General features: G+C 48.8%; 4 protein-coding genes and 1 non-coding gene; 3 read left to right on the top strand and 2 right to left on the bottom strand.

Annotated features, from left to right (window-relative positions):
* Window positions 1–1,472: 1,472 nt before the first annotated feature.
* Window positions 1,473–3,020, top strand: FFUJ_07828 (uncharacterized protein; the record flags this gene model as incomplete). XM_023578125.1 has 4 exons in its annotated part: window positions 1,473–1,587; window positions 1,637–1,709; window positions 1,788–2,298; window positions 2,349–3,020. The coding sequence occupies 4 exons, from the start codon at window positions 1,473–1,475 to the stop codon at window positions 3,018–3,020; spliced, it is 1,371 nt and encodes a 456-aa protein (XP_023431347.1).
* Window positions 3,021–3,273: 253 nt separating this feature from the next.
* On the bottom strand, window positions 3,274–4,127 carry FFUJ_07829 (related to cel1 protein precursor; the record flags this gene model as incomplete). XM_023578126.1 has 3 exons in its annotated part: window positions 3,274–3,317; window positions 3,372–3,624; window positions 3,681–4,127. The coding sequence occupies 3 exons, from the start codon at window positions 4,125–4,127 to the stop codon at window positions 3,274–3,276; spliced, it is 744 nt and encodes a 247-aa protein (XP_023431348.1).
* A 648-nt stretch (window positions 4,128–4,775) lies between these two features.
* On the top strand, window positions 4,776–5,978 carry FFUJ_07830 (uncharacterized protein; the record flags this gene model as incomplete). Its single annotated transcript, XM_023578127.1, has 1 exon — window positions 4,776–5,978. One exon carries the CDS (start codon window positions 4,776–4,778, stop codon window positions 5,976–5,978), a length of 1,203 nt encoding a protein of 400 aa, XP_023431349.1.
* Window positions 5,979–6,508: 530 nt separating this feature from the next.
* FFUJ_scaffold07.rrna3 lies at window positions 6,509–6,624 on the bottom strand. The gene has a single exon (XR_002792843.1). It is a non-coding gene; the product is annotated as a ribosomal RNA (ribosomal RNA).
* A 6,265-nt stretch (window positions 6,625–12,889) lies between these two features.
* FFUJ_07831 (uncharacterized protein) lies at window positions 12,890–14,668 on the top strand (the record flags this gene model as incomplete). Its single annotated transcript, XM_023578128.1, has 1 exon — window positions 12,890–14,668. The coding sequence occupies one exon, from the start codon at window positions 12,890–12,892 to the stop codon at window positions 14,666–14,668; it is 1,779 nt and encodes a 592-aa protein (XP_023431508.1).
* Window positions 14,669–15,695: the final 1,027 nt, after the last annotated feature.

Raw genomic sequence — 15,695 nt, forward strand, 5'->3', positions numbered from 1 at the left:
GGAAATAGAAAGGGTCAAAGTCCTTCAGACCGACAGCTGGTTCTTCTCCGCGCTAATAAACCACAAGCAAGCCCTACGGCATATGTCACAAAGAAGCCGCAGCCTGACTAAAAAGGAGCTGGACATCAAGCTGAAAGGGTGTAACACGAACATCCTATGAGAACGCAGAGCCTAGGCTCCGATTTGCAACTATATCTTAATATATGTGCTTGATAGCGCCGTTCCTTTTGCCACCGGAGACCTAGACCTTTCAGGAAGTGCAGAGCCCCTTCATTCTTGAGTCCAGAGCCTGCCTCAGGGAGAAGGAAAACTTCTGACATTGAATCAGGGTACTAAAATAAACTGGTCTAAAGGCTCCCTAAGTTATACTAAAACTTACCTAAACTTTTTAATCACTTAGAAAAGAGGTCCTGAGTTTTCCCGCCTCCCCCCTGGCCTGGTATCAAAGGGTGTGAACGTGTGTGACTATTCTTGACCTCCTGCATGCAGCCTCACAATATTGCAACGGTGATAGGCCACTGGTGACAAGTCGAGAGACGGCATATTCCGTGGAGTTGAGGCTCGAGCAGCAAACTATTAGAAGCGGCTGAGTCTCGATATGTCACTCGCAGCCTCTGCAACTGTGATATGGGCCGTTGGGGGCCGGGGGTTAGGACTATTCAGCCATGGCGTTACCCGCGGCTTTGAGAGTATCACAACCCCAGACATATTGTCGCAAACGCAGTGTCAGGATAGGACGCCTTGTGAGGTTTGGCGCCATGGAGACGAGCCACAGGGGACCCCTTGACCAAAAGCGGCATGCTGGGCGAGTTGGAAGAGGTCTCACCAGGGATTGCCATTGGGCTGTCTCTTCAAGGATCTATTCATCTATCCGAAAACCTCTCCAGGATCACTAATATTCCGTTTGGTTGTGAAACCCACATGATCAGAAGTGCGGGAGTTGTAAACGATAGCGTTGAGGCCGTAGCGAATAGCAACATTGATAACATGAAACCCCTGGTCAGCAAGACTTTCAGCCCTGGGGAACTAGACCGGTCTGAGTGTAACCCAACCCGGGAGGTCGGGAAGCTTGATAATCTAAACTATATTATTTTTACGCGAGAGATGGGCCAATGAGGTGTTGATCTTGTATCTAGACTCGTTGGTGGCCCATTTCCGTTCAGAGACGGGGATATGGCGTTTTGGTGGTTGAAACATGGCTTGGTCTGGACACACCTCAGGGCTGCAAGCTTGCGATATCCCTGAAATAGAAACTAATACATACATGAAATGATAATGCACAATCACGACGCCATGGTCCTAGATCAAAGGGTTCGGCGCTTGTGCTTAGGAGGAGCAAGGAATACAATTGAGGCCCCCCAGTGTTAGAGACTGAGACCCTGAGGAGGATTTCCCCATCATAAGACAAGCAAAGTAACAGTCCATTTACTCGGTCAAAGTGATCTTGGGTCGCAGCTCACGAGGTATTCACCATGTCCTGGACTCAGAGATCTAATCCTTATGATGCCTTTGCTCAAGAGGCGACGCAAACGCCGCTCGCAGTCGCTTTTCCACAATGGATGCTGAATATCTGGGAAGTAACCCACGGTAAGTGACTGGAATCCTCCCCTTGGAATCTCTCGCTGATCATTTGTAGATCACCCAGAAGGCCGTTGGTACCTGGAGCCTAACGCCCGTTGTCTGCGGCAGAGGGCCAGCTTGAGGATTGTGTAAGTTGATCACATCACAGAACAAAACGAGGCCTTTTGTTTTGCATCATCAGAAAATGTAGAGACTTACAACCCCAGATTTGCACCTCTTGATCTTCCCCGTCGAGATGCCCTCTCCCAGTTTGTCGAGCTCTTCAGCATCCTCAACATCCCCAGCGACTTCACCAAAGAACGTCTCCAATCTGTTAGTCACAGCTTCGGGCGCTCCACCGACGCTCATGGCTCCAGCTCGTGGTTTCACTTCCTCTGCAAGAACATCGACATCAAGCAAACTCACGGAAATGCCCCCGAAATTGACAACCGTGCTGCAACAATGGGTTATCACATCTCTACCCTCCCGCAGGCCGACTATAGTTGGCATCGCGCAGGCTTCTTTTTGAGAGTTGATAACAATGGCTGCATCACACTTGTTTGCTTTGGAGTCATGCAGAAGGTGAGGGAGAGGATTAATGAGTTCGTCGCCGCGAAGGCATGGCAGCATGTTGCGACTGATCCGTATATTCTGTTTGATCTTGTGTTTGAAGCTCTTTACTTTGAGGTTGATAACACTGTTTGGAAGATGAACACTGTTTTTGGTCCTTTGGAGCATGTAAGTCATCTACCTCCAATACATCATGCACAACTGACTGATAGATCTAGTTAATCCTCGAGTACGCCAACTCTAAGAACATTCGCAAGATGAGCTCCAAAGTCCCATTCTCTGCAATGCACAATTGCGCCAAGCACATCATCCACATTGCAGAGGCAATTGACTCATGCATCTTGCTTGTTGACGCAACTCTCCACAATGTCGGGAATCACCAACATTCAGAGCAGCCAACTCTGCGAGAACCAATAATCAAACAGTTGCGCGAAACTCTCCAGTATCGGCGCTCGCTATTTATGTCTAGTCAACTCCGCCTCAGCAGTCTCCAGAAACGTATCGACAACGCCATCACGCTATCGTTCAACCTAGTCACTCAGCAAGACTCAATGGTGATGATCCAGGACTCCAACTCCATGAAGGTCATTGCAGCTATTACCATGATCTTTCTACCAACAACTGGTGTAGCCACTGTCGTTGGCTCCCAGCTGTTTACATCTGAGATTCTGAAGGACGGTACAAGCTGGGACGTTAGGCTCACACCGTTATTCTGGACCATGTTGTGGATTTCTATTCCTCTTACTGTATTTGTAGTTCTTTTGGCTATCATCTGGCATTGGTGGGTTCACACTGAGTCTCCCACAGGAGAGGTTGTGCAGGTGGTCAAGAGGGCGGCGACGTTCAGTTCTTCCGGTACGAGAACGCCACCCAATGGCAATGCCAAATGAATTGGCTTACAGTCCATCACTTGAGCCTTTGTTTTCTATTATTTCGACTTCGTTATGGTCCTATCTTTTGATCGAAGTGTATTTTCTAGCGCCAAAACCACATGTATTTAATACGAATTGACATATACAGCTACATTGTCCTTGACCTCGGTGCTAGTGAATGATAAATTTGTGTCCTCGACTGACTCGCAGTCGCAATGATAAGCCCAACTTGTGGGAGGAACTTGACGCTCAGTACAAGTCAATATTGCATTTAGCACTTGAACACGGCAGGACCAGGGATCTTGTAGGTGGTGGCTGTTATCTCTATTAGCAAGACTTAAACTTCAGCTCAGACGGAAGAATACTCACCCTGGTAAGGGCTGTAGGTAACACCGGGGTCAGTGCTGGCATACACTCCGGGGAAAGCAACAAGGTTTGAAGGAGTTGTGCTACCGGAGCCGGAGACCTTGAGCTGATGGCAGCCAGGGTAGAACTGGGCTCCGGGATATCCTGAGGCGGAGTGAAGAGCAATAAGCTCATGGCGGACAAGGTAATAGCCTGGCTTGATGCACTCAGGAATGGTGTAGTTAACACCCGAGTTACCAGACTTCATCAAAGGGGTCTGGTATGACAGCGTTAGTAATCTTAGAATCTCGTATAATGAGGACTTATACTTACGGTAGCCCAGTTGTTGCTGGTTCCGTCACGTCCAGCCTCCTGAATCTTGAACCAGGCCTTCTGGGTACCAGGCTCCCAAGTATCACAGCCTGAATCGGGGCAACGAGCCATGTAAGTAATGACGGGTCCAACATGAGACTCGGGCCAGAGGGTCCACTTCAGGTTGACAGTCGAGCCAGCCTTAGCATCGGCATGTAGAGCAGCAGGTGAGCTTCCCTTGATACCTCCAGCAGTGTAGCCGTTGCACTGCATGTCGATGGAGGTGACATCCTCAACAGGTCCGTTGCCCGGAATCGGACGGGAGATGCGCTTGGGAACAGGGTTCATGTAAGGGTCAGTGTAAGGATTGTAGAATTGATATGTCTGTCCATTAATAATGCCTGTTTCGACATATCCATGGGCAGCAGCCAGGCCAGCAGTTGCGAGAAGTGAGTAGAGGAAGTGCATGCTGAATATCTTTAAAGCTATAAGGGTGTATGGAAGAGCTACAAGGTAAAATGAAAGAATGATCCGAGATCTGGGGTGTAGAAGCTTGACGATCACATCCTATCGTGAAAGACCGCCATCTTATATAACGATGAGGACGATGTTGAATAGACACTGACTGGCAAGGGCCGGTAGCATGTAGATGAAACACCCTCGAGTATTTCCACCATTCAAACAAATGTTTTCAATACTTTAGTTTTGGAGACTCTCATGATCTAAACGAAAGCCAGGGTGAATTCCCCAATTGGGGAGTGAAAGCTCGGAGCTTCGATGATCATCCCAATTAAGCATCATACCTTATTTTTACTCCGCGACCGAATTGACGGCCACTGGTTCACATCTCGCTAGCCAAGGATAGTTCAAGGGTTTAGTTGCAGATTGTCGGCCTTCTTATCATGACCTGTCGATGGAGATATTGAGAAGTCGAGATAATTGTAGACGCCATCATGAGGAGCACGTGATATCAGGATGGCTTACGGGCAATCACTGCATTGAAACACCAAACAGACAACATCACCATCACCATCACCATCAAAACCCTGCCTATAAATTCGTCCTTAAGCCTGCCAGATACTGTATCAAAATCCAATCGATCGGTTCTCAGCTACCATGCGTTTACCGCTGGAGGTCATGGGACTCATTGCCGAACATGCGGCTCAGCACATCAGAAATGCATCCCCATTCATCCAACCCACGAATCAAGAAGAGGCAATAAAGGCGCAAGAACACCAGCGTGACCTCTCAAACCTAGTCCTCTCATGCAAGACCGTCTACAATCATAGTCGACACCTCCTCTACACCTGTCTAATCCTGGGGAATGCTGCCGACATAGTCGCCGCTCTGGCCAATATTGTCAAACATCCACAAGTCGGACCGTCTATCCGTCATATAAGGTGCTGCACGGAGCTTCACTCCGAAACAGAGCGGGATAAGGCTTTACAGCATTGGCTGTTGAACCACTCACACGATGCGGCACTACTCCAAGACACCCTCAATGCAGAAGGTTTACGTCCTCCTTGGTGGAACGAAACAGATATTCCTTGGACATGCTGGGAAGGATTTGTATACGATGACTGTACAGAGTTTGCACTCTTGGCCCTTTTGCATATGGTAACGGAGCTAGAGACGCTTTCTTTCCAACAGCTTGATGCAGACCTCATTACAAATTGGGAAGAAGAGCGAGATCTGCGAGTATCTTTCGCGGAGGCTCGGGCTGGAGCACGACCCTTCTTAGGTTCGTTACGAAGTCTTCACTTTGGTAATGGGACGTTGGGTGGTATGGAGAACTTTCTTTCCAATCAGCCGCACGAAAATCTAGAAGTCCTGGTCCTCGATGGTATAGGTATTGAAGGCTTCAGCCGATGGTCCAGATACTTTGAGTTCAAAGGTATTCATCTGAAGGAGCTTTACTTGGGAAAAAGAAAAACATCTTCTAAAGCTGTTATTGACCCTCTTCTTGCTCAAAGAGAATGGGTCAATGGCAGGTGGGTTACTCCAGGACCAAAAGAGCTAGAAACCCAGTCTGAGGTGTGTGTGGGAGGCGAAGAAGCATGGAGACTCTCGGTTCCAGAAGCCAGGGATACTATGGATTGCCTCAAATACTTCAGGAATCTCAGGGTGTTGGATGTTGTTTTTGACAGACCTCCTGATTGGCCATCTAGGTCGTTGATTGCAATCAAGAACATTGCTTCAGAGTCCTTGGAGGTTTTTAGAGTCGAAGGATACCCATTCAAAGTTGTTCCAGGAGATTTTGGACCATGTAACACTGCGTATGAACGTGCTTTCGTTCCTAGATTTGATACGGTCGAGTAGGTTAGAGGCTACACTATCTAGCTAAGCACTTTTTCTTCAACTAAATGGCATCAACCACTTTTCTTCTTCAATAAGGTCATTGTACTCCAGTTACTTTTAGAGAGATATCTTGAACTATCATATGGTGACTACTGCCATGTTACCAGGCCCCTGCTGGATTTCCCGCTCCTTGTCTAATTGTCTATGAACTTGGGATAAACGCAACCTATTCTTAGTTCCTTTTACCTCCTTTTTAAATAATGTTTACTTTACCAACATCCATAACTCGATCTCAGTCACATATGCCATACAATAAAATGCCGGATTTTATTAACCTATCTCAGCAGGAACCCACAACGTTCCCACCGAGATTCCCACTTCGGCATTCTAGTAGAATCGAAATCTCCTCTAAACACTCTCCTTAGAACTCTCGAATTTCTTGCAAGTAACTTTCAACTTTCTGTCAACTCGTCTGTAACCACAAGGCAATAAGGTCCCCTATCTTCCAAGATATCACTGGGCTTCTTGAACCAGGAGCAAAAAGGTCAAAAAACATACAACAGCGGGGATTCGCTGGTCGTCACCGACCCAACTACTAATCCGCCCCTTATCAGCTTATCTATGGGAGAGCGGACGGGATCCCGAGTTCTCTGATAGGTATGGTCGTATGTGAAAGATCGTGGTGTTGAGAAGTCTCAAGACCAGAACAACACAAGCACATAACGTTAATACCAAGCGATTACATCACCAAATATGATATGGATTTATTAGTGCTGCCTTCAAACATACTACAAACCTTGAGGCTTCTTCTGACTGAAAGGACTGTTTAGAAATGTCCACGCTGTTGGTGGTGTCTTTGACCTATGATGTACCGCTGTCATATCGTTGAATCACAGCCGACTTTAACCCTTCTTTGAGAGATTGAGCAATACATACCCGGAAAGTCCTATGTCTATCAGCCAGTTTCTCTTTCTGCCATTCAATCTGGATAGTGTCTAGGTTCATGATAATAAACTTCCTACTTATCGAAATGTTTAAAGAAGAGTGTTTATCGTCAACTGCCGAGCTACCAGTGAAGACAAGACGTCATTTCTTGTTGCTTACAATTTCTTTTAGTTCCTGAACCAGAGCCATTGTAGGTAATTAAATTCATTATCAGGTTCGTTGGAGAAAGTTGAGTCTTGGTGCTTGTTTCAGGTATTGCTTCTGGCAAGTCATATTCATAGCCGTAACACCGAAGGATGAAACGAATCTGGGAATGATCTATATTAACAATACCGCTGTAATTGTGACTAAGAGATAGGTAGTTTGGTAAACTCTAGAAGATTGCCATACGTCTCTTTGCAGGCTGGCTATGAGAACCAAGTTGCAGCTCGACAAGGCAGCCGGATGGAAAAATAGGAAGATCCAGAAATACAACTTACCCTGTGGCGATCTGGGTATCAACGACTGAGTACTCACCACTTTCGCTGCCGCAGTTGTCTCGCGTCTTCCGTCCTCTATGCAGTATCTTTCAATTCTGTACGACAAACAACGTCGCTTGCTTCAACACTCAATTGAGACTCAATGATCATTGCATCACGACAAAAATATGCCGACTCCAATGAATTTGTAAAATTTAAGTAATAGCGTCCAATGAGCCTGTCAATGATGTTATACCCACTCGATGACGGAGTTCGGCAAAGCCACACCTCTATGATGGGTGTATGGGTCGTCGGACTCGATGCCAATTACCCTGTACAAAAGAAACGATCGTGAGAAAGGAACAGGATAGCTTGGATCTTTGAGGTAACGCGCAAAGAATGATCTTACAACGCTCGAGCTTGTCATATGACGTTGCTTTTTACTGGTGTCCCCAAGCTTAGGAGTTGTTGTATCAGCTATCAAACATCTTGTAACCGTGGGTGCAAGGCTTGAACTACCCTGTGTTCTGATATGTCACAGCCTTTTGAAGTGATTTGAACAGTTTGTACGACACCTCAAACCTTGGCGTTGAACACCTTTGCTCCCTCGGACGAGATACCCTAGATCGTTAGGACCGTTGTTCACCAGGATCTGACAGAAACCCGAAACAGAAGCAGCCCTTCTGGAAGAATGCGACGGTTACGGCCAAGATGCAGCTTTTCATTCTTTAGGCATCCAGATGTTACCAATCTGCTCCAATACCTTGAAAAGGCCTCCCACCCTCGTCGAGTCGAGTGTAACCATACGTAGTATCAACTGAGATTCAAGATCACGCCACTTTGAAAGCAAGCTGTACCGGCCCATTCCCTTGGAATAAATGCGTGTACTCAAGCATGTAACATAAAACATGAGATATCAGTTTATATCTCATGCCTGATAACTTGGCGAGCAGCTTGAATTTGGTGACATGCACGGTACTGCCGGCAGCTCACCAATGTTGGCGAGATCATCGATATTTGGTTTGTTTTTGTCTCGATTGTTTTGAATTGAGTTCGAGACGAAAGATGGATTTGAGTAACCTAAAAAGTCACGCAGGCTTCCAGAGAAGAGCCTATGGGCATTCAATCATCTTAATGCATTGTGGATTCTTGGATATGGATGCATGCGATAATGCCGCGGCCTTTCCTAGAACAACTCGCTCACCAGGACAATCTGGGTGAAGGATCATAGGTCAATAATAACGGGCCTCACATCCAATGCATCCATGATTTGATGCCGACCGCCGTCAATGTTGATCGAAACGTGCTGATAAGGATGTCTCGGATGTTGTCTTGGTGCTTTTTGGCCGTCCCACAAAGATCAGAATTTCCTTTCAGTATGGCACTTTTGTTGTCAGCACTCGTTATTTTATGCACCTCAATCGCAGATGAGGCCCGATCAAGTCACTCAATCTCGTTCTTCTTTCTCTTCTGTCTTCAAGGTGATGTCGCTTGGCCATCGTCATGAAGCAGCGGCTAACAGTGGGTTGGGCAACACACTACCTGCACGCTGAACTGCAAGCGGCAACCCAGCAAACTAGTGAAAGTACGTATTCGTTTGACGAAATAAACACCAACATTAGTTATTGGCGATCTGGCGCGGAATATCGCAGGTTGGGGTGAGGCACGGAAGCTGGCGGGCATTAGCCAGTCGAGCGGACTGCAGATCACCGACAGGGCAGTAGAGGGCATGAGAGGACATTAGTCTAGAGCCTAGAGGAAAGCGAGGAGAGGAGCGGCGGACGCTGCACAGCCCAATCTCAAACCTGACAGGTCGCCCAAGGGTCATCTCGTAACTGGTCCCGTGACGACAACTGACAACGGCTGAGTGAAACATGGCTTCGCGGGAGCCTTAGCCAGGCATCCGAGCGATCTATTTAGATTTTAGTCTGGTGAGTCTAGGCTGCTCACGAGTTGCGTAGACTAGTACGCGAGTTTTGAATAACACAGTAAGACAGGCCAGCCTCAACACGGCACCCTGGGCTGAATTGCCTATCCAGGAGCAAATGCGAAGAAGCTCAGCAGTTTGAGTTTTATGGCTGAAATCTCGATCTGAGCATCATCTAGATTGCTGGGCAGGACTGTCGCAGTAGCTGGCACACGAACATGCAATAGTTACCCCACAACTCTGCACCACGACAAAGATGACCAACAAAGATAGATAACAAAGTCAGCGCAACCCCAGATTCACCTTCGAATCAACAAAATTACCAACAGACCCTGCAGCGTGTGGGGGAACAGACCCCGCGTTTTTGGCAAGCCAGTGGATGGGTGATGGGGGGCGCAGGGTCAAAATCTAAGCACGAATAGGGAGGCAGCGATAAGAAAGACACCCAGCGAACTGAGATGGGACTGAGAGCACGAGGGAAGCTCTGGGAGGGGGGGTATTAGAGTTTCGGCCCATGACCAAAACGAGTCGAGAACCACTTCAGCTGTGACAGCTCAATCCTGTTCTCGTGACTCGGTTGGGGCAAGATAGAGAAGACGTTGCCAGTGATGTCACGGCGATCAAGACCAGAGAAAATGGTAACCAAGGAAAAAAAGACAAACAATTTTCGAAACGCTGATTATACCAAGGACGCGCAGGGAGATGACTCCGATCAGCAGTGCGAAAAACAGGAGTGCGGTGCTCTCTGCCCCGTAGGAATGAACACCTGGCAATCAACAATGGACTCTTCTCTGACTGAGCACTGAGCTTAAGAGAAGGGTTGGGGTTGTGTTCACGTTACTGTGCGTCACCACTAATCTTCACCCTCCCACCATCTGAAGAACACTGGAATTCAATCGCGGGGAGTAGACTGGCAGACTGGCCAGGCTCAAAAGGGGAGAGCTGACCCATCGGCACCAAAGACATGGCGTCACTCAAGAAAGCGAATCAATGTCTTGCACAACTGGTCGTCATTCGTGCACCCAAGACCCTGCAGACAATGACAGGAGGAGGGCTTTGAGGCCCCCTGACTTTTGTTTCTTGTACAGCGTGATGCTCATCCCACAAAAAGTCAACCGCAAGAATGCCGTTTTGTACACGTGCTCACAACAATGCAACAAACGAAAAGTATCAGGAATGGCTGGTTCCGGGAAGTACTTACAACAAGCTGTGCTTGATTGATAGTGCAACCGCCGGACGCGGATGGAAATCACGCGGGAACACAAGGAATGGGAAAGTATAGATAAGAGATTCCCGCCCCGAGGCTCCGGCGGTGTTTTTCGGGCGAGGCCCGGAGTGGCCGCTGAAAGACCTCCGGTTCGGCCCTCTCTTCTCTCCACTGACTCGTGGATCGCCACGTTAAGGGCTCTCCAAGTGCCGGACGAGTAAGTTGTAGTATCAGTGGTCGAGGCGATGATCAGAGTGAACTCATATAGACATTATTTCGTTCCGTCCGCAACACCGACCATTCCGATCGGACAAAACAATCTAGATTGCTATCGCAGCTCTAACTGGTGGGTGGGTGGGTGGCTGGATGCTCGGTGAGGTGTCTTATCAGCTCGGGCACGCGATAGAGTTCCGAAACGTGACCCCCAACTTGCACTACGAATAATCAAGTACCTACTACCTCTAGTAGGCAGCTAGATTCAAATAGTCTTCGTATCTCGCCCATCAGTTGTGCTCCAGATACTGGCACGTATCTATCATATCATAGGCAAGTGAAGTTGCTGGGTTCTGAGTGGAACAAATCCAAACGGCTCGTTATCTGTTGCGCCAGCTGGCTCCTCTCTATTTGTCCTGTCCTTTCAAAAGGTCTGGTCAGTCCACTGTCACATTGATAAATTGTGCAGCTCATCAATCCCTTTGAGATCCTTGCATGCGACATTGCTCGACTGGACAACCAGCCTGACCAATTCTCACCCATTTTCCTTCCGTGTGGCCGATAAAAGCGTGAGCGAGGCTTTGACACGGTTACTGGCTACTACAAGGGCTGTGCTCTTCGTTGGCGCTTCGAGCGGACCTTGGACCCCGAAACACAAGCTTCCTTGTGACTCGCCAGTTTGACCAATATTTGTGGTTTGGCTTTTGAACTGTCGAGCTCAATCTCAGACAATTGCTTGGCACGCTGCCCTGCCCAAGGTCCCGTTATTGCAGTCTGAACACGCCCCTCCCGTGGCCTCGTAGCCATGCGTCGATATTGAATAAATACATCCATTGTTGTCGTTATCACTCACCAGAAGACGAAAAGGACCACATCTTTTGCGAACAACAACTTTGTGTTTCTTCTGTCTGCCTGGACGGCAGTTCTGTGTTATTGAAACAATATTGGAAGCCGATATGGACAGCAAGCAAGCTTCTCCGCGGCCCTAAGATCAGCAACCTTGTCTAATTTGATTTGTCAATAACAGACCCCTGCAGCATCTGGATGAAGACACACGAGCATTACACGACAGCAACAAAACCCTTTTCAGCGCTGCAAGGCACGACACGACCCGTTGTTCGCGGTAGCGTAATCCAAACGGCTCGTTCTTTCAACAAACTTCGATTCGAGGAGCCACTTGGCCATCAAAGACGTGATTCGTTCTTCACCTGAGCTCTAGGGCTTTAACGAATTCGCAAGCGTCACCCTTGATCGACGAACCAATCCTGAGCTTCGTGTTTACGTTACTGAAACTGCTCGTTACTTTGCACACAGTTCGCTGGGGACAAGACGGACACGCGGTCATCCCCGGACTGGTCTTCCTTGCTTTGCTTTGCTTTGCTTCACTTCTGCCGCTCCGGTTTCGCGGTGCGGATCTCATATCCGGCACTGGCTGGGCCTGGAATCGAAGCTTATTGAGCCTAGGCAGGGTCACACAGCTTGATCCGAGAAAAAGGGTCCTTTTAGGGAGGAAACATCATTAAAAGTCAGGGCAATCAAGATCAGGGGACTGATCGACAAACGAGGGAGGGCCTCAATTGGGGAAAAAGAAAAGAAAAATAAGTGAGACCTGTGACAAAGCAATCCAGGGCCCAGAAGACAAAAAAAAAAAGAAAAAAGAAGTTCGGGAAACCTTTCAAATCTGCCCCGTCCTCAAGGAGCAAGAAAATATTGGACATTGATATAGGGTGTCAAAATAAACTCAGCAAAGGGTACCCTAAGCTTATGCTAAGTTACCTAAGTCTTTTTGTCATTTAGGATCAAGGTCCTGAGTTTTCTTTCCTCCCCGAGCCCGTCCGCAAAAGGCTGAGGCGTTGGAAGTTGACTGCCGCTGCAACAAGGCCCACAGGGCAGTTTTGAAGAGGTGAGGACCTTCTGGCTCCTGCCAAAACCCCTAGGAAGCCAGAGAGCCACCAACAAGACCCACTCCGCTCCGCTATTGCCAGATTGATTGCAGCGCCTGCCCGCCTGCCACCTTCCAATTCCCACTGTCCACTCCTGCCAGCACACCAAACCCCCCCTGGCTCTTAGCCCCGAGGGCAGGATCAAAGGTACCGACCCCAAGTCTCACCCTGTCGTGTCGCACTTGCCCTGTCTTGGATCCCGGAATTCGGACTGGGGGGTGGCCACTTCAGGCAGGATGATGACTCCACGCTCTTTCATGCTGGCGCAGCGTCAGAGGGAGAGCCACCATCAGCGCCCTCCTTCCCCTTGTACTACCGGTGCTAGTCATCATAATACTTTGTCTATTCCGACTCCCTCTTTATCTCCTGCCTTCACTCCCATTCCCACACGTTTATTCTCCTCCTCACCCTCACCTTTATCTTCTTCTGTTCTCTTAGATACTTCCTCTCCTCATCACCAAATATCAATACCGATAAACAGTGTACATTATCCATACCAGCCATCACCTACATACAATACCAAGTTGGCGACTTCAACAGCAGCGACTTCGAAGTCGACCACATTCTCACTTCCGCGCTGGTCGCCAAAGTATGACGATAGCAACAAGAACATTACAGCCACCATATCTTCAGCTCAACCGAACTCCAATGCAACAATGGTTAAACGAAAGGATTGGCGGGAGACTTCAAGTCTTGCCCCTTCGAGCCCACCAAAGACAACAGTTAGTCTGACGATGAGATCAACGACACCTACAAGCCCGGTCAAGATTCCTACCACCAACAACCGACATGGCGCCCATCCTCAAAAGCGTCACTCATCGCAGAGGAAACGAAGCAGTGACTCACGATCTTCGGATAAGCTTTCACCGTCTCTTGTTGCACTCTTGGCTGTTACAGATATTCCTCGACATAAGCAACTTCAAAGGCGCCGCCGCCGTTCCGAGAAGACCCTGACAGTTCAGGAGGTTATTGACTGTCAGCATGCTTCGGAAAAGGAACTGAGCTGGACATTCGGTAGCCCTCTGGACATGCTTCTATCCCCACCTCAGGAAGTTGCCGACGATGATGATAGTGTGAGCGATTGCAACATTGGTTCCGGCATGTCAACAAGAACTTACTCCATCGATTCCATCCCATCACTGGACGAGTCATTCTCTAGCGAATGCCTCTCATCTCTCGGAAGTCCAAGAACACCTAGTCCATGCTCTCGCAGGACTAACCTAACGCCCATGCGAAAGTCGCTGGAGCCTGTTATCTCTCCACCTGGCTCCGTTGACGAACACCCACTGGCTGGGGATGATGTTGACGTCGACGAGCTGGACTTCAGCTCTCTCAGCCAGCCTGAGGAGGCTCAGCCCAAGTCTCAGTTCCTGGAACCGTTCAAACCCTTGAGGTCCGTCTTCAAGTCAAATCTTACCGCTTCACTCCGAGCTCTTCGATCAGCGGCCCGATCTTTCTCGGTTTTAAACCTTCCTTCTATCCCACCGGATGATTACTTGACTCGATCTATTCTCACCATCGACCCCAACGTTCCCTATGCTGATGAGCGTCGGCCACCCGTTTCCGAGGAAATGCCTTCCGCCGCAGTTCGCCGCTATCTGAATCCTACCACTAACGCAAGAATCGAACCGCCAACCAAGACCGTTTTTGCCGGAACTTTTGCTGCATCGATTCAGATGCGAACTTACAAGATCCAGCGCTCCCGAACAGCCCCGGGCTCTACCCGAAACTCTTATCCATCAACATCGCTCCAGTCGCAGCCAGCCCCTGTCCCTCAGCAGCCACAGCCGCAGGTCCCCACTCAATCGGTCCCAGGCATGCGACAGCGGGAAATGCGTGAGAACTCCGACTTCATCCGTATCGCTGTCATGGAAATGGCGATGCGCAAGCGCGGAAAGCTCGACGACCAGCGACCGGGCCGAGCTCGTTTCGCACTTCCTCCACGACAAACCTCAACGAAGCCCTACGAGATGGGAGCAAACGGTGTTCCGGCTCGCTGGATTCCTATCACAGCCTAGGTGTCCATCGCTGTGCCGTACCCAGAATCGACACCACAGATCAAAAGGCTTGAATTTCTCGATTTACGACATGCAACACGTCATGTACCTGGCCATGGTTTCTTTGCATTGCAACGAGGCCGGTTCAGGCAGGACAATCCACGGAAGTGCAGCCGATTTGGGACCCACTTCGTGGACTCATTATGGAGTTTCTGACGTTTAACCATGCCATTGGATGCGATGATGCAAATTTTTTGCCCCCCATCTCAATGGAAGGGTTTTAGAAGCATGCCCACGAGCGATGGTCCCACCACCCGACGATAGGCCCTGGAGAAAGTGCAACACGACTTTTGACGGAACCAGAGCAAAGCGATTGACCTGGTTCTGACTCGGGAAAACCGGGTCGAAATTAACATCACTCACGGGGATTGGCCACCGAACACGAACCCGAAACAGCCTGGGCCTCGGCACTCATGGTTATTTCACCATGAAGGGCATCGGCCAAACACACCCTGACAACCAATCACAATTTCCATTAGACATGGGAATACTTCATCATTCTAGAAAGCGAGTGGCATTTTCAGGAGTTTCCCGTCATTACACGTTATTTTATCTACTTATTCCCCCTTCTTATCACCGCGAGGTGGAGAAAAAGCGCACAATCACCGGATTGCCAGGAACTTATTTGTCTCTTGTACATTGACCAAAATTTCTCATATTTCTTTTTTTAAACAGGCCCTTTCGGCGTTTGACCCCCGCCCAAACGGGATCGGATGCAACTGAATAAAATCCCGCTCAAGGCCGGGCTTATGGACAGCCTTGGGACGCGGTCGGAGAAGACTCGGACAGAGAGGGAGTATTGCATCTGTTGAGAGGAGTTGGCATTTAGGACCGCAGGAACAGAGCATCGAGACCGGCGAATTGGGAGATGATCTTTTTCATTTTCTTTTTTTCATAAGCAGGACTGTCATCGGTACATACATATCACATTCACAAAGCAATCGTCTTTTGAGACGAGGAGAGGCATAGGCGCAAGCGGCATGGCACG

This window comes from Fusarium fujikuroi, chromosome FFUJ_chr05 (genome assembly GCF_900079805.1).
Source record: "Fusarium fujikuroi IMI 58289 draft genome, chromosome FFUJ_chr05".
Classification (NCBI taxonomy): domain Eukaryota; kingdom Fungi; phylum Ascomycota; class Sordariomycetes; order Hypocreales; family Nectriaceae; genus Fusarium; species Fusarium fujikuroi.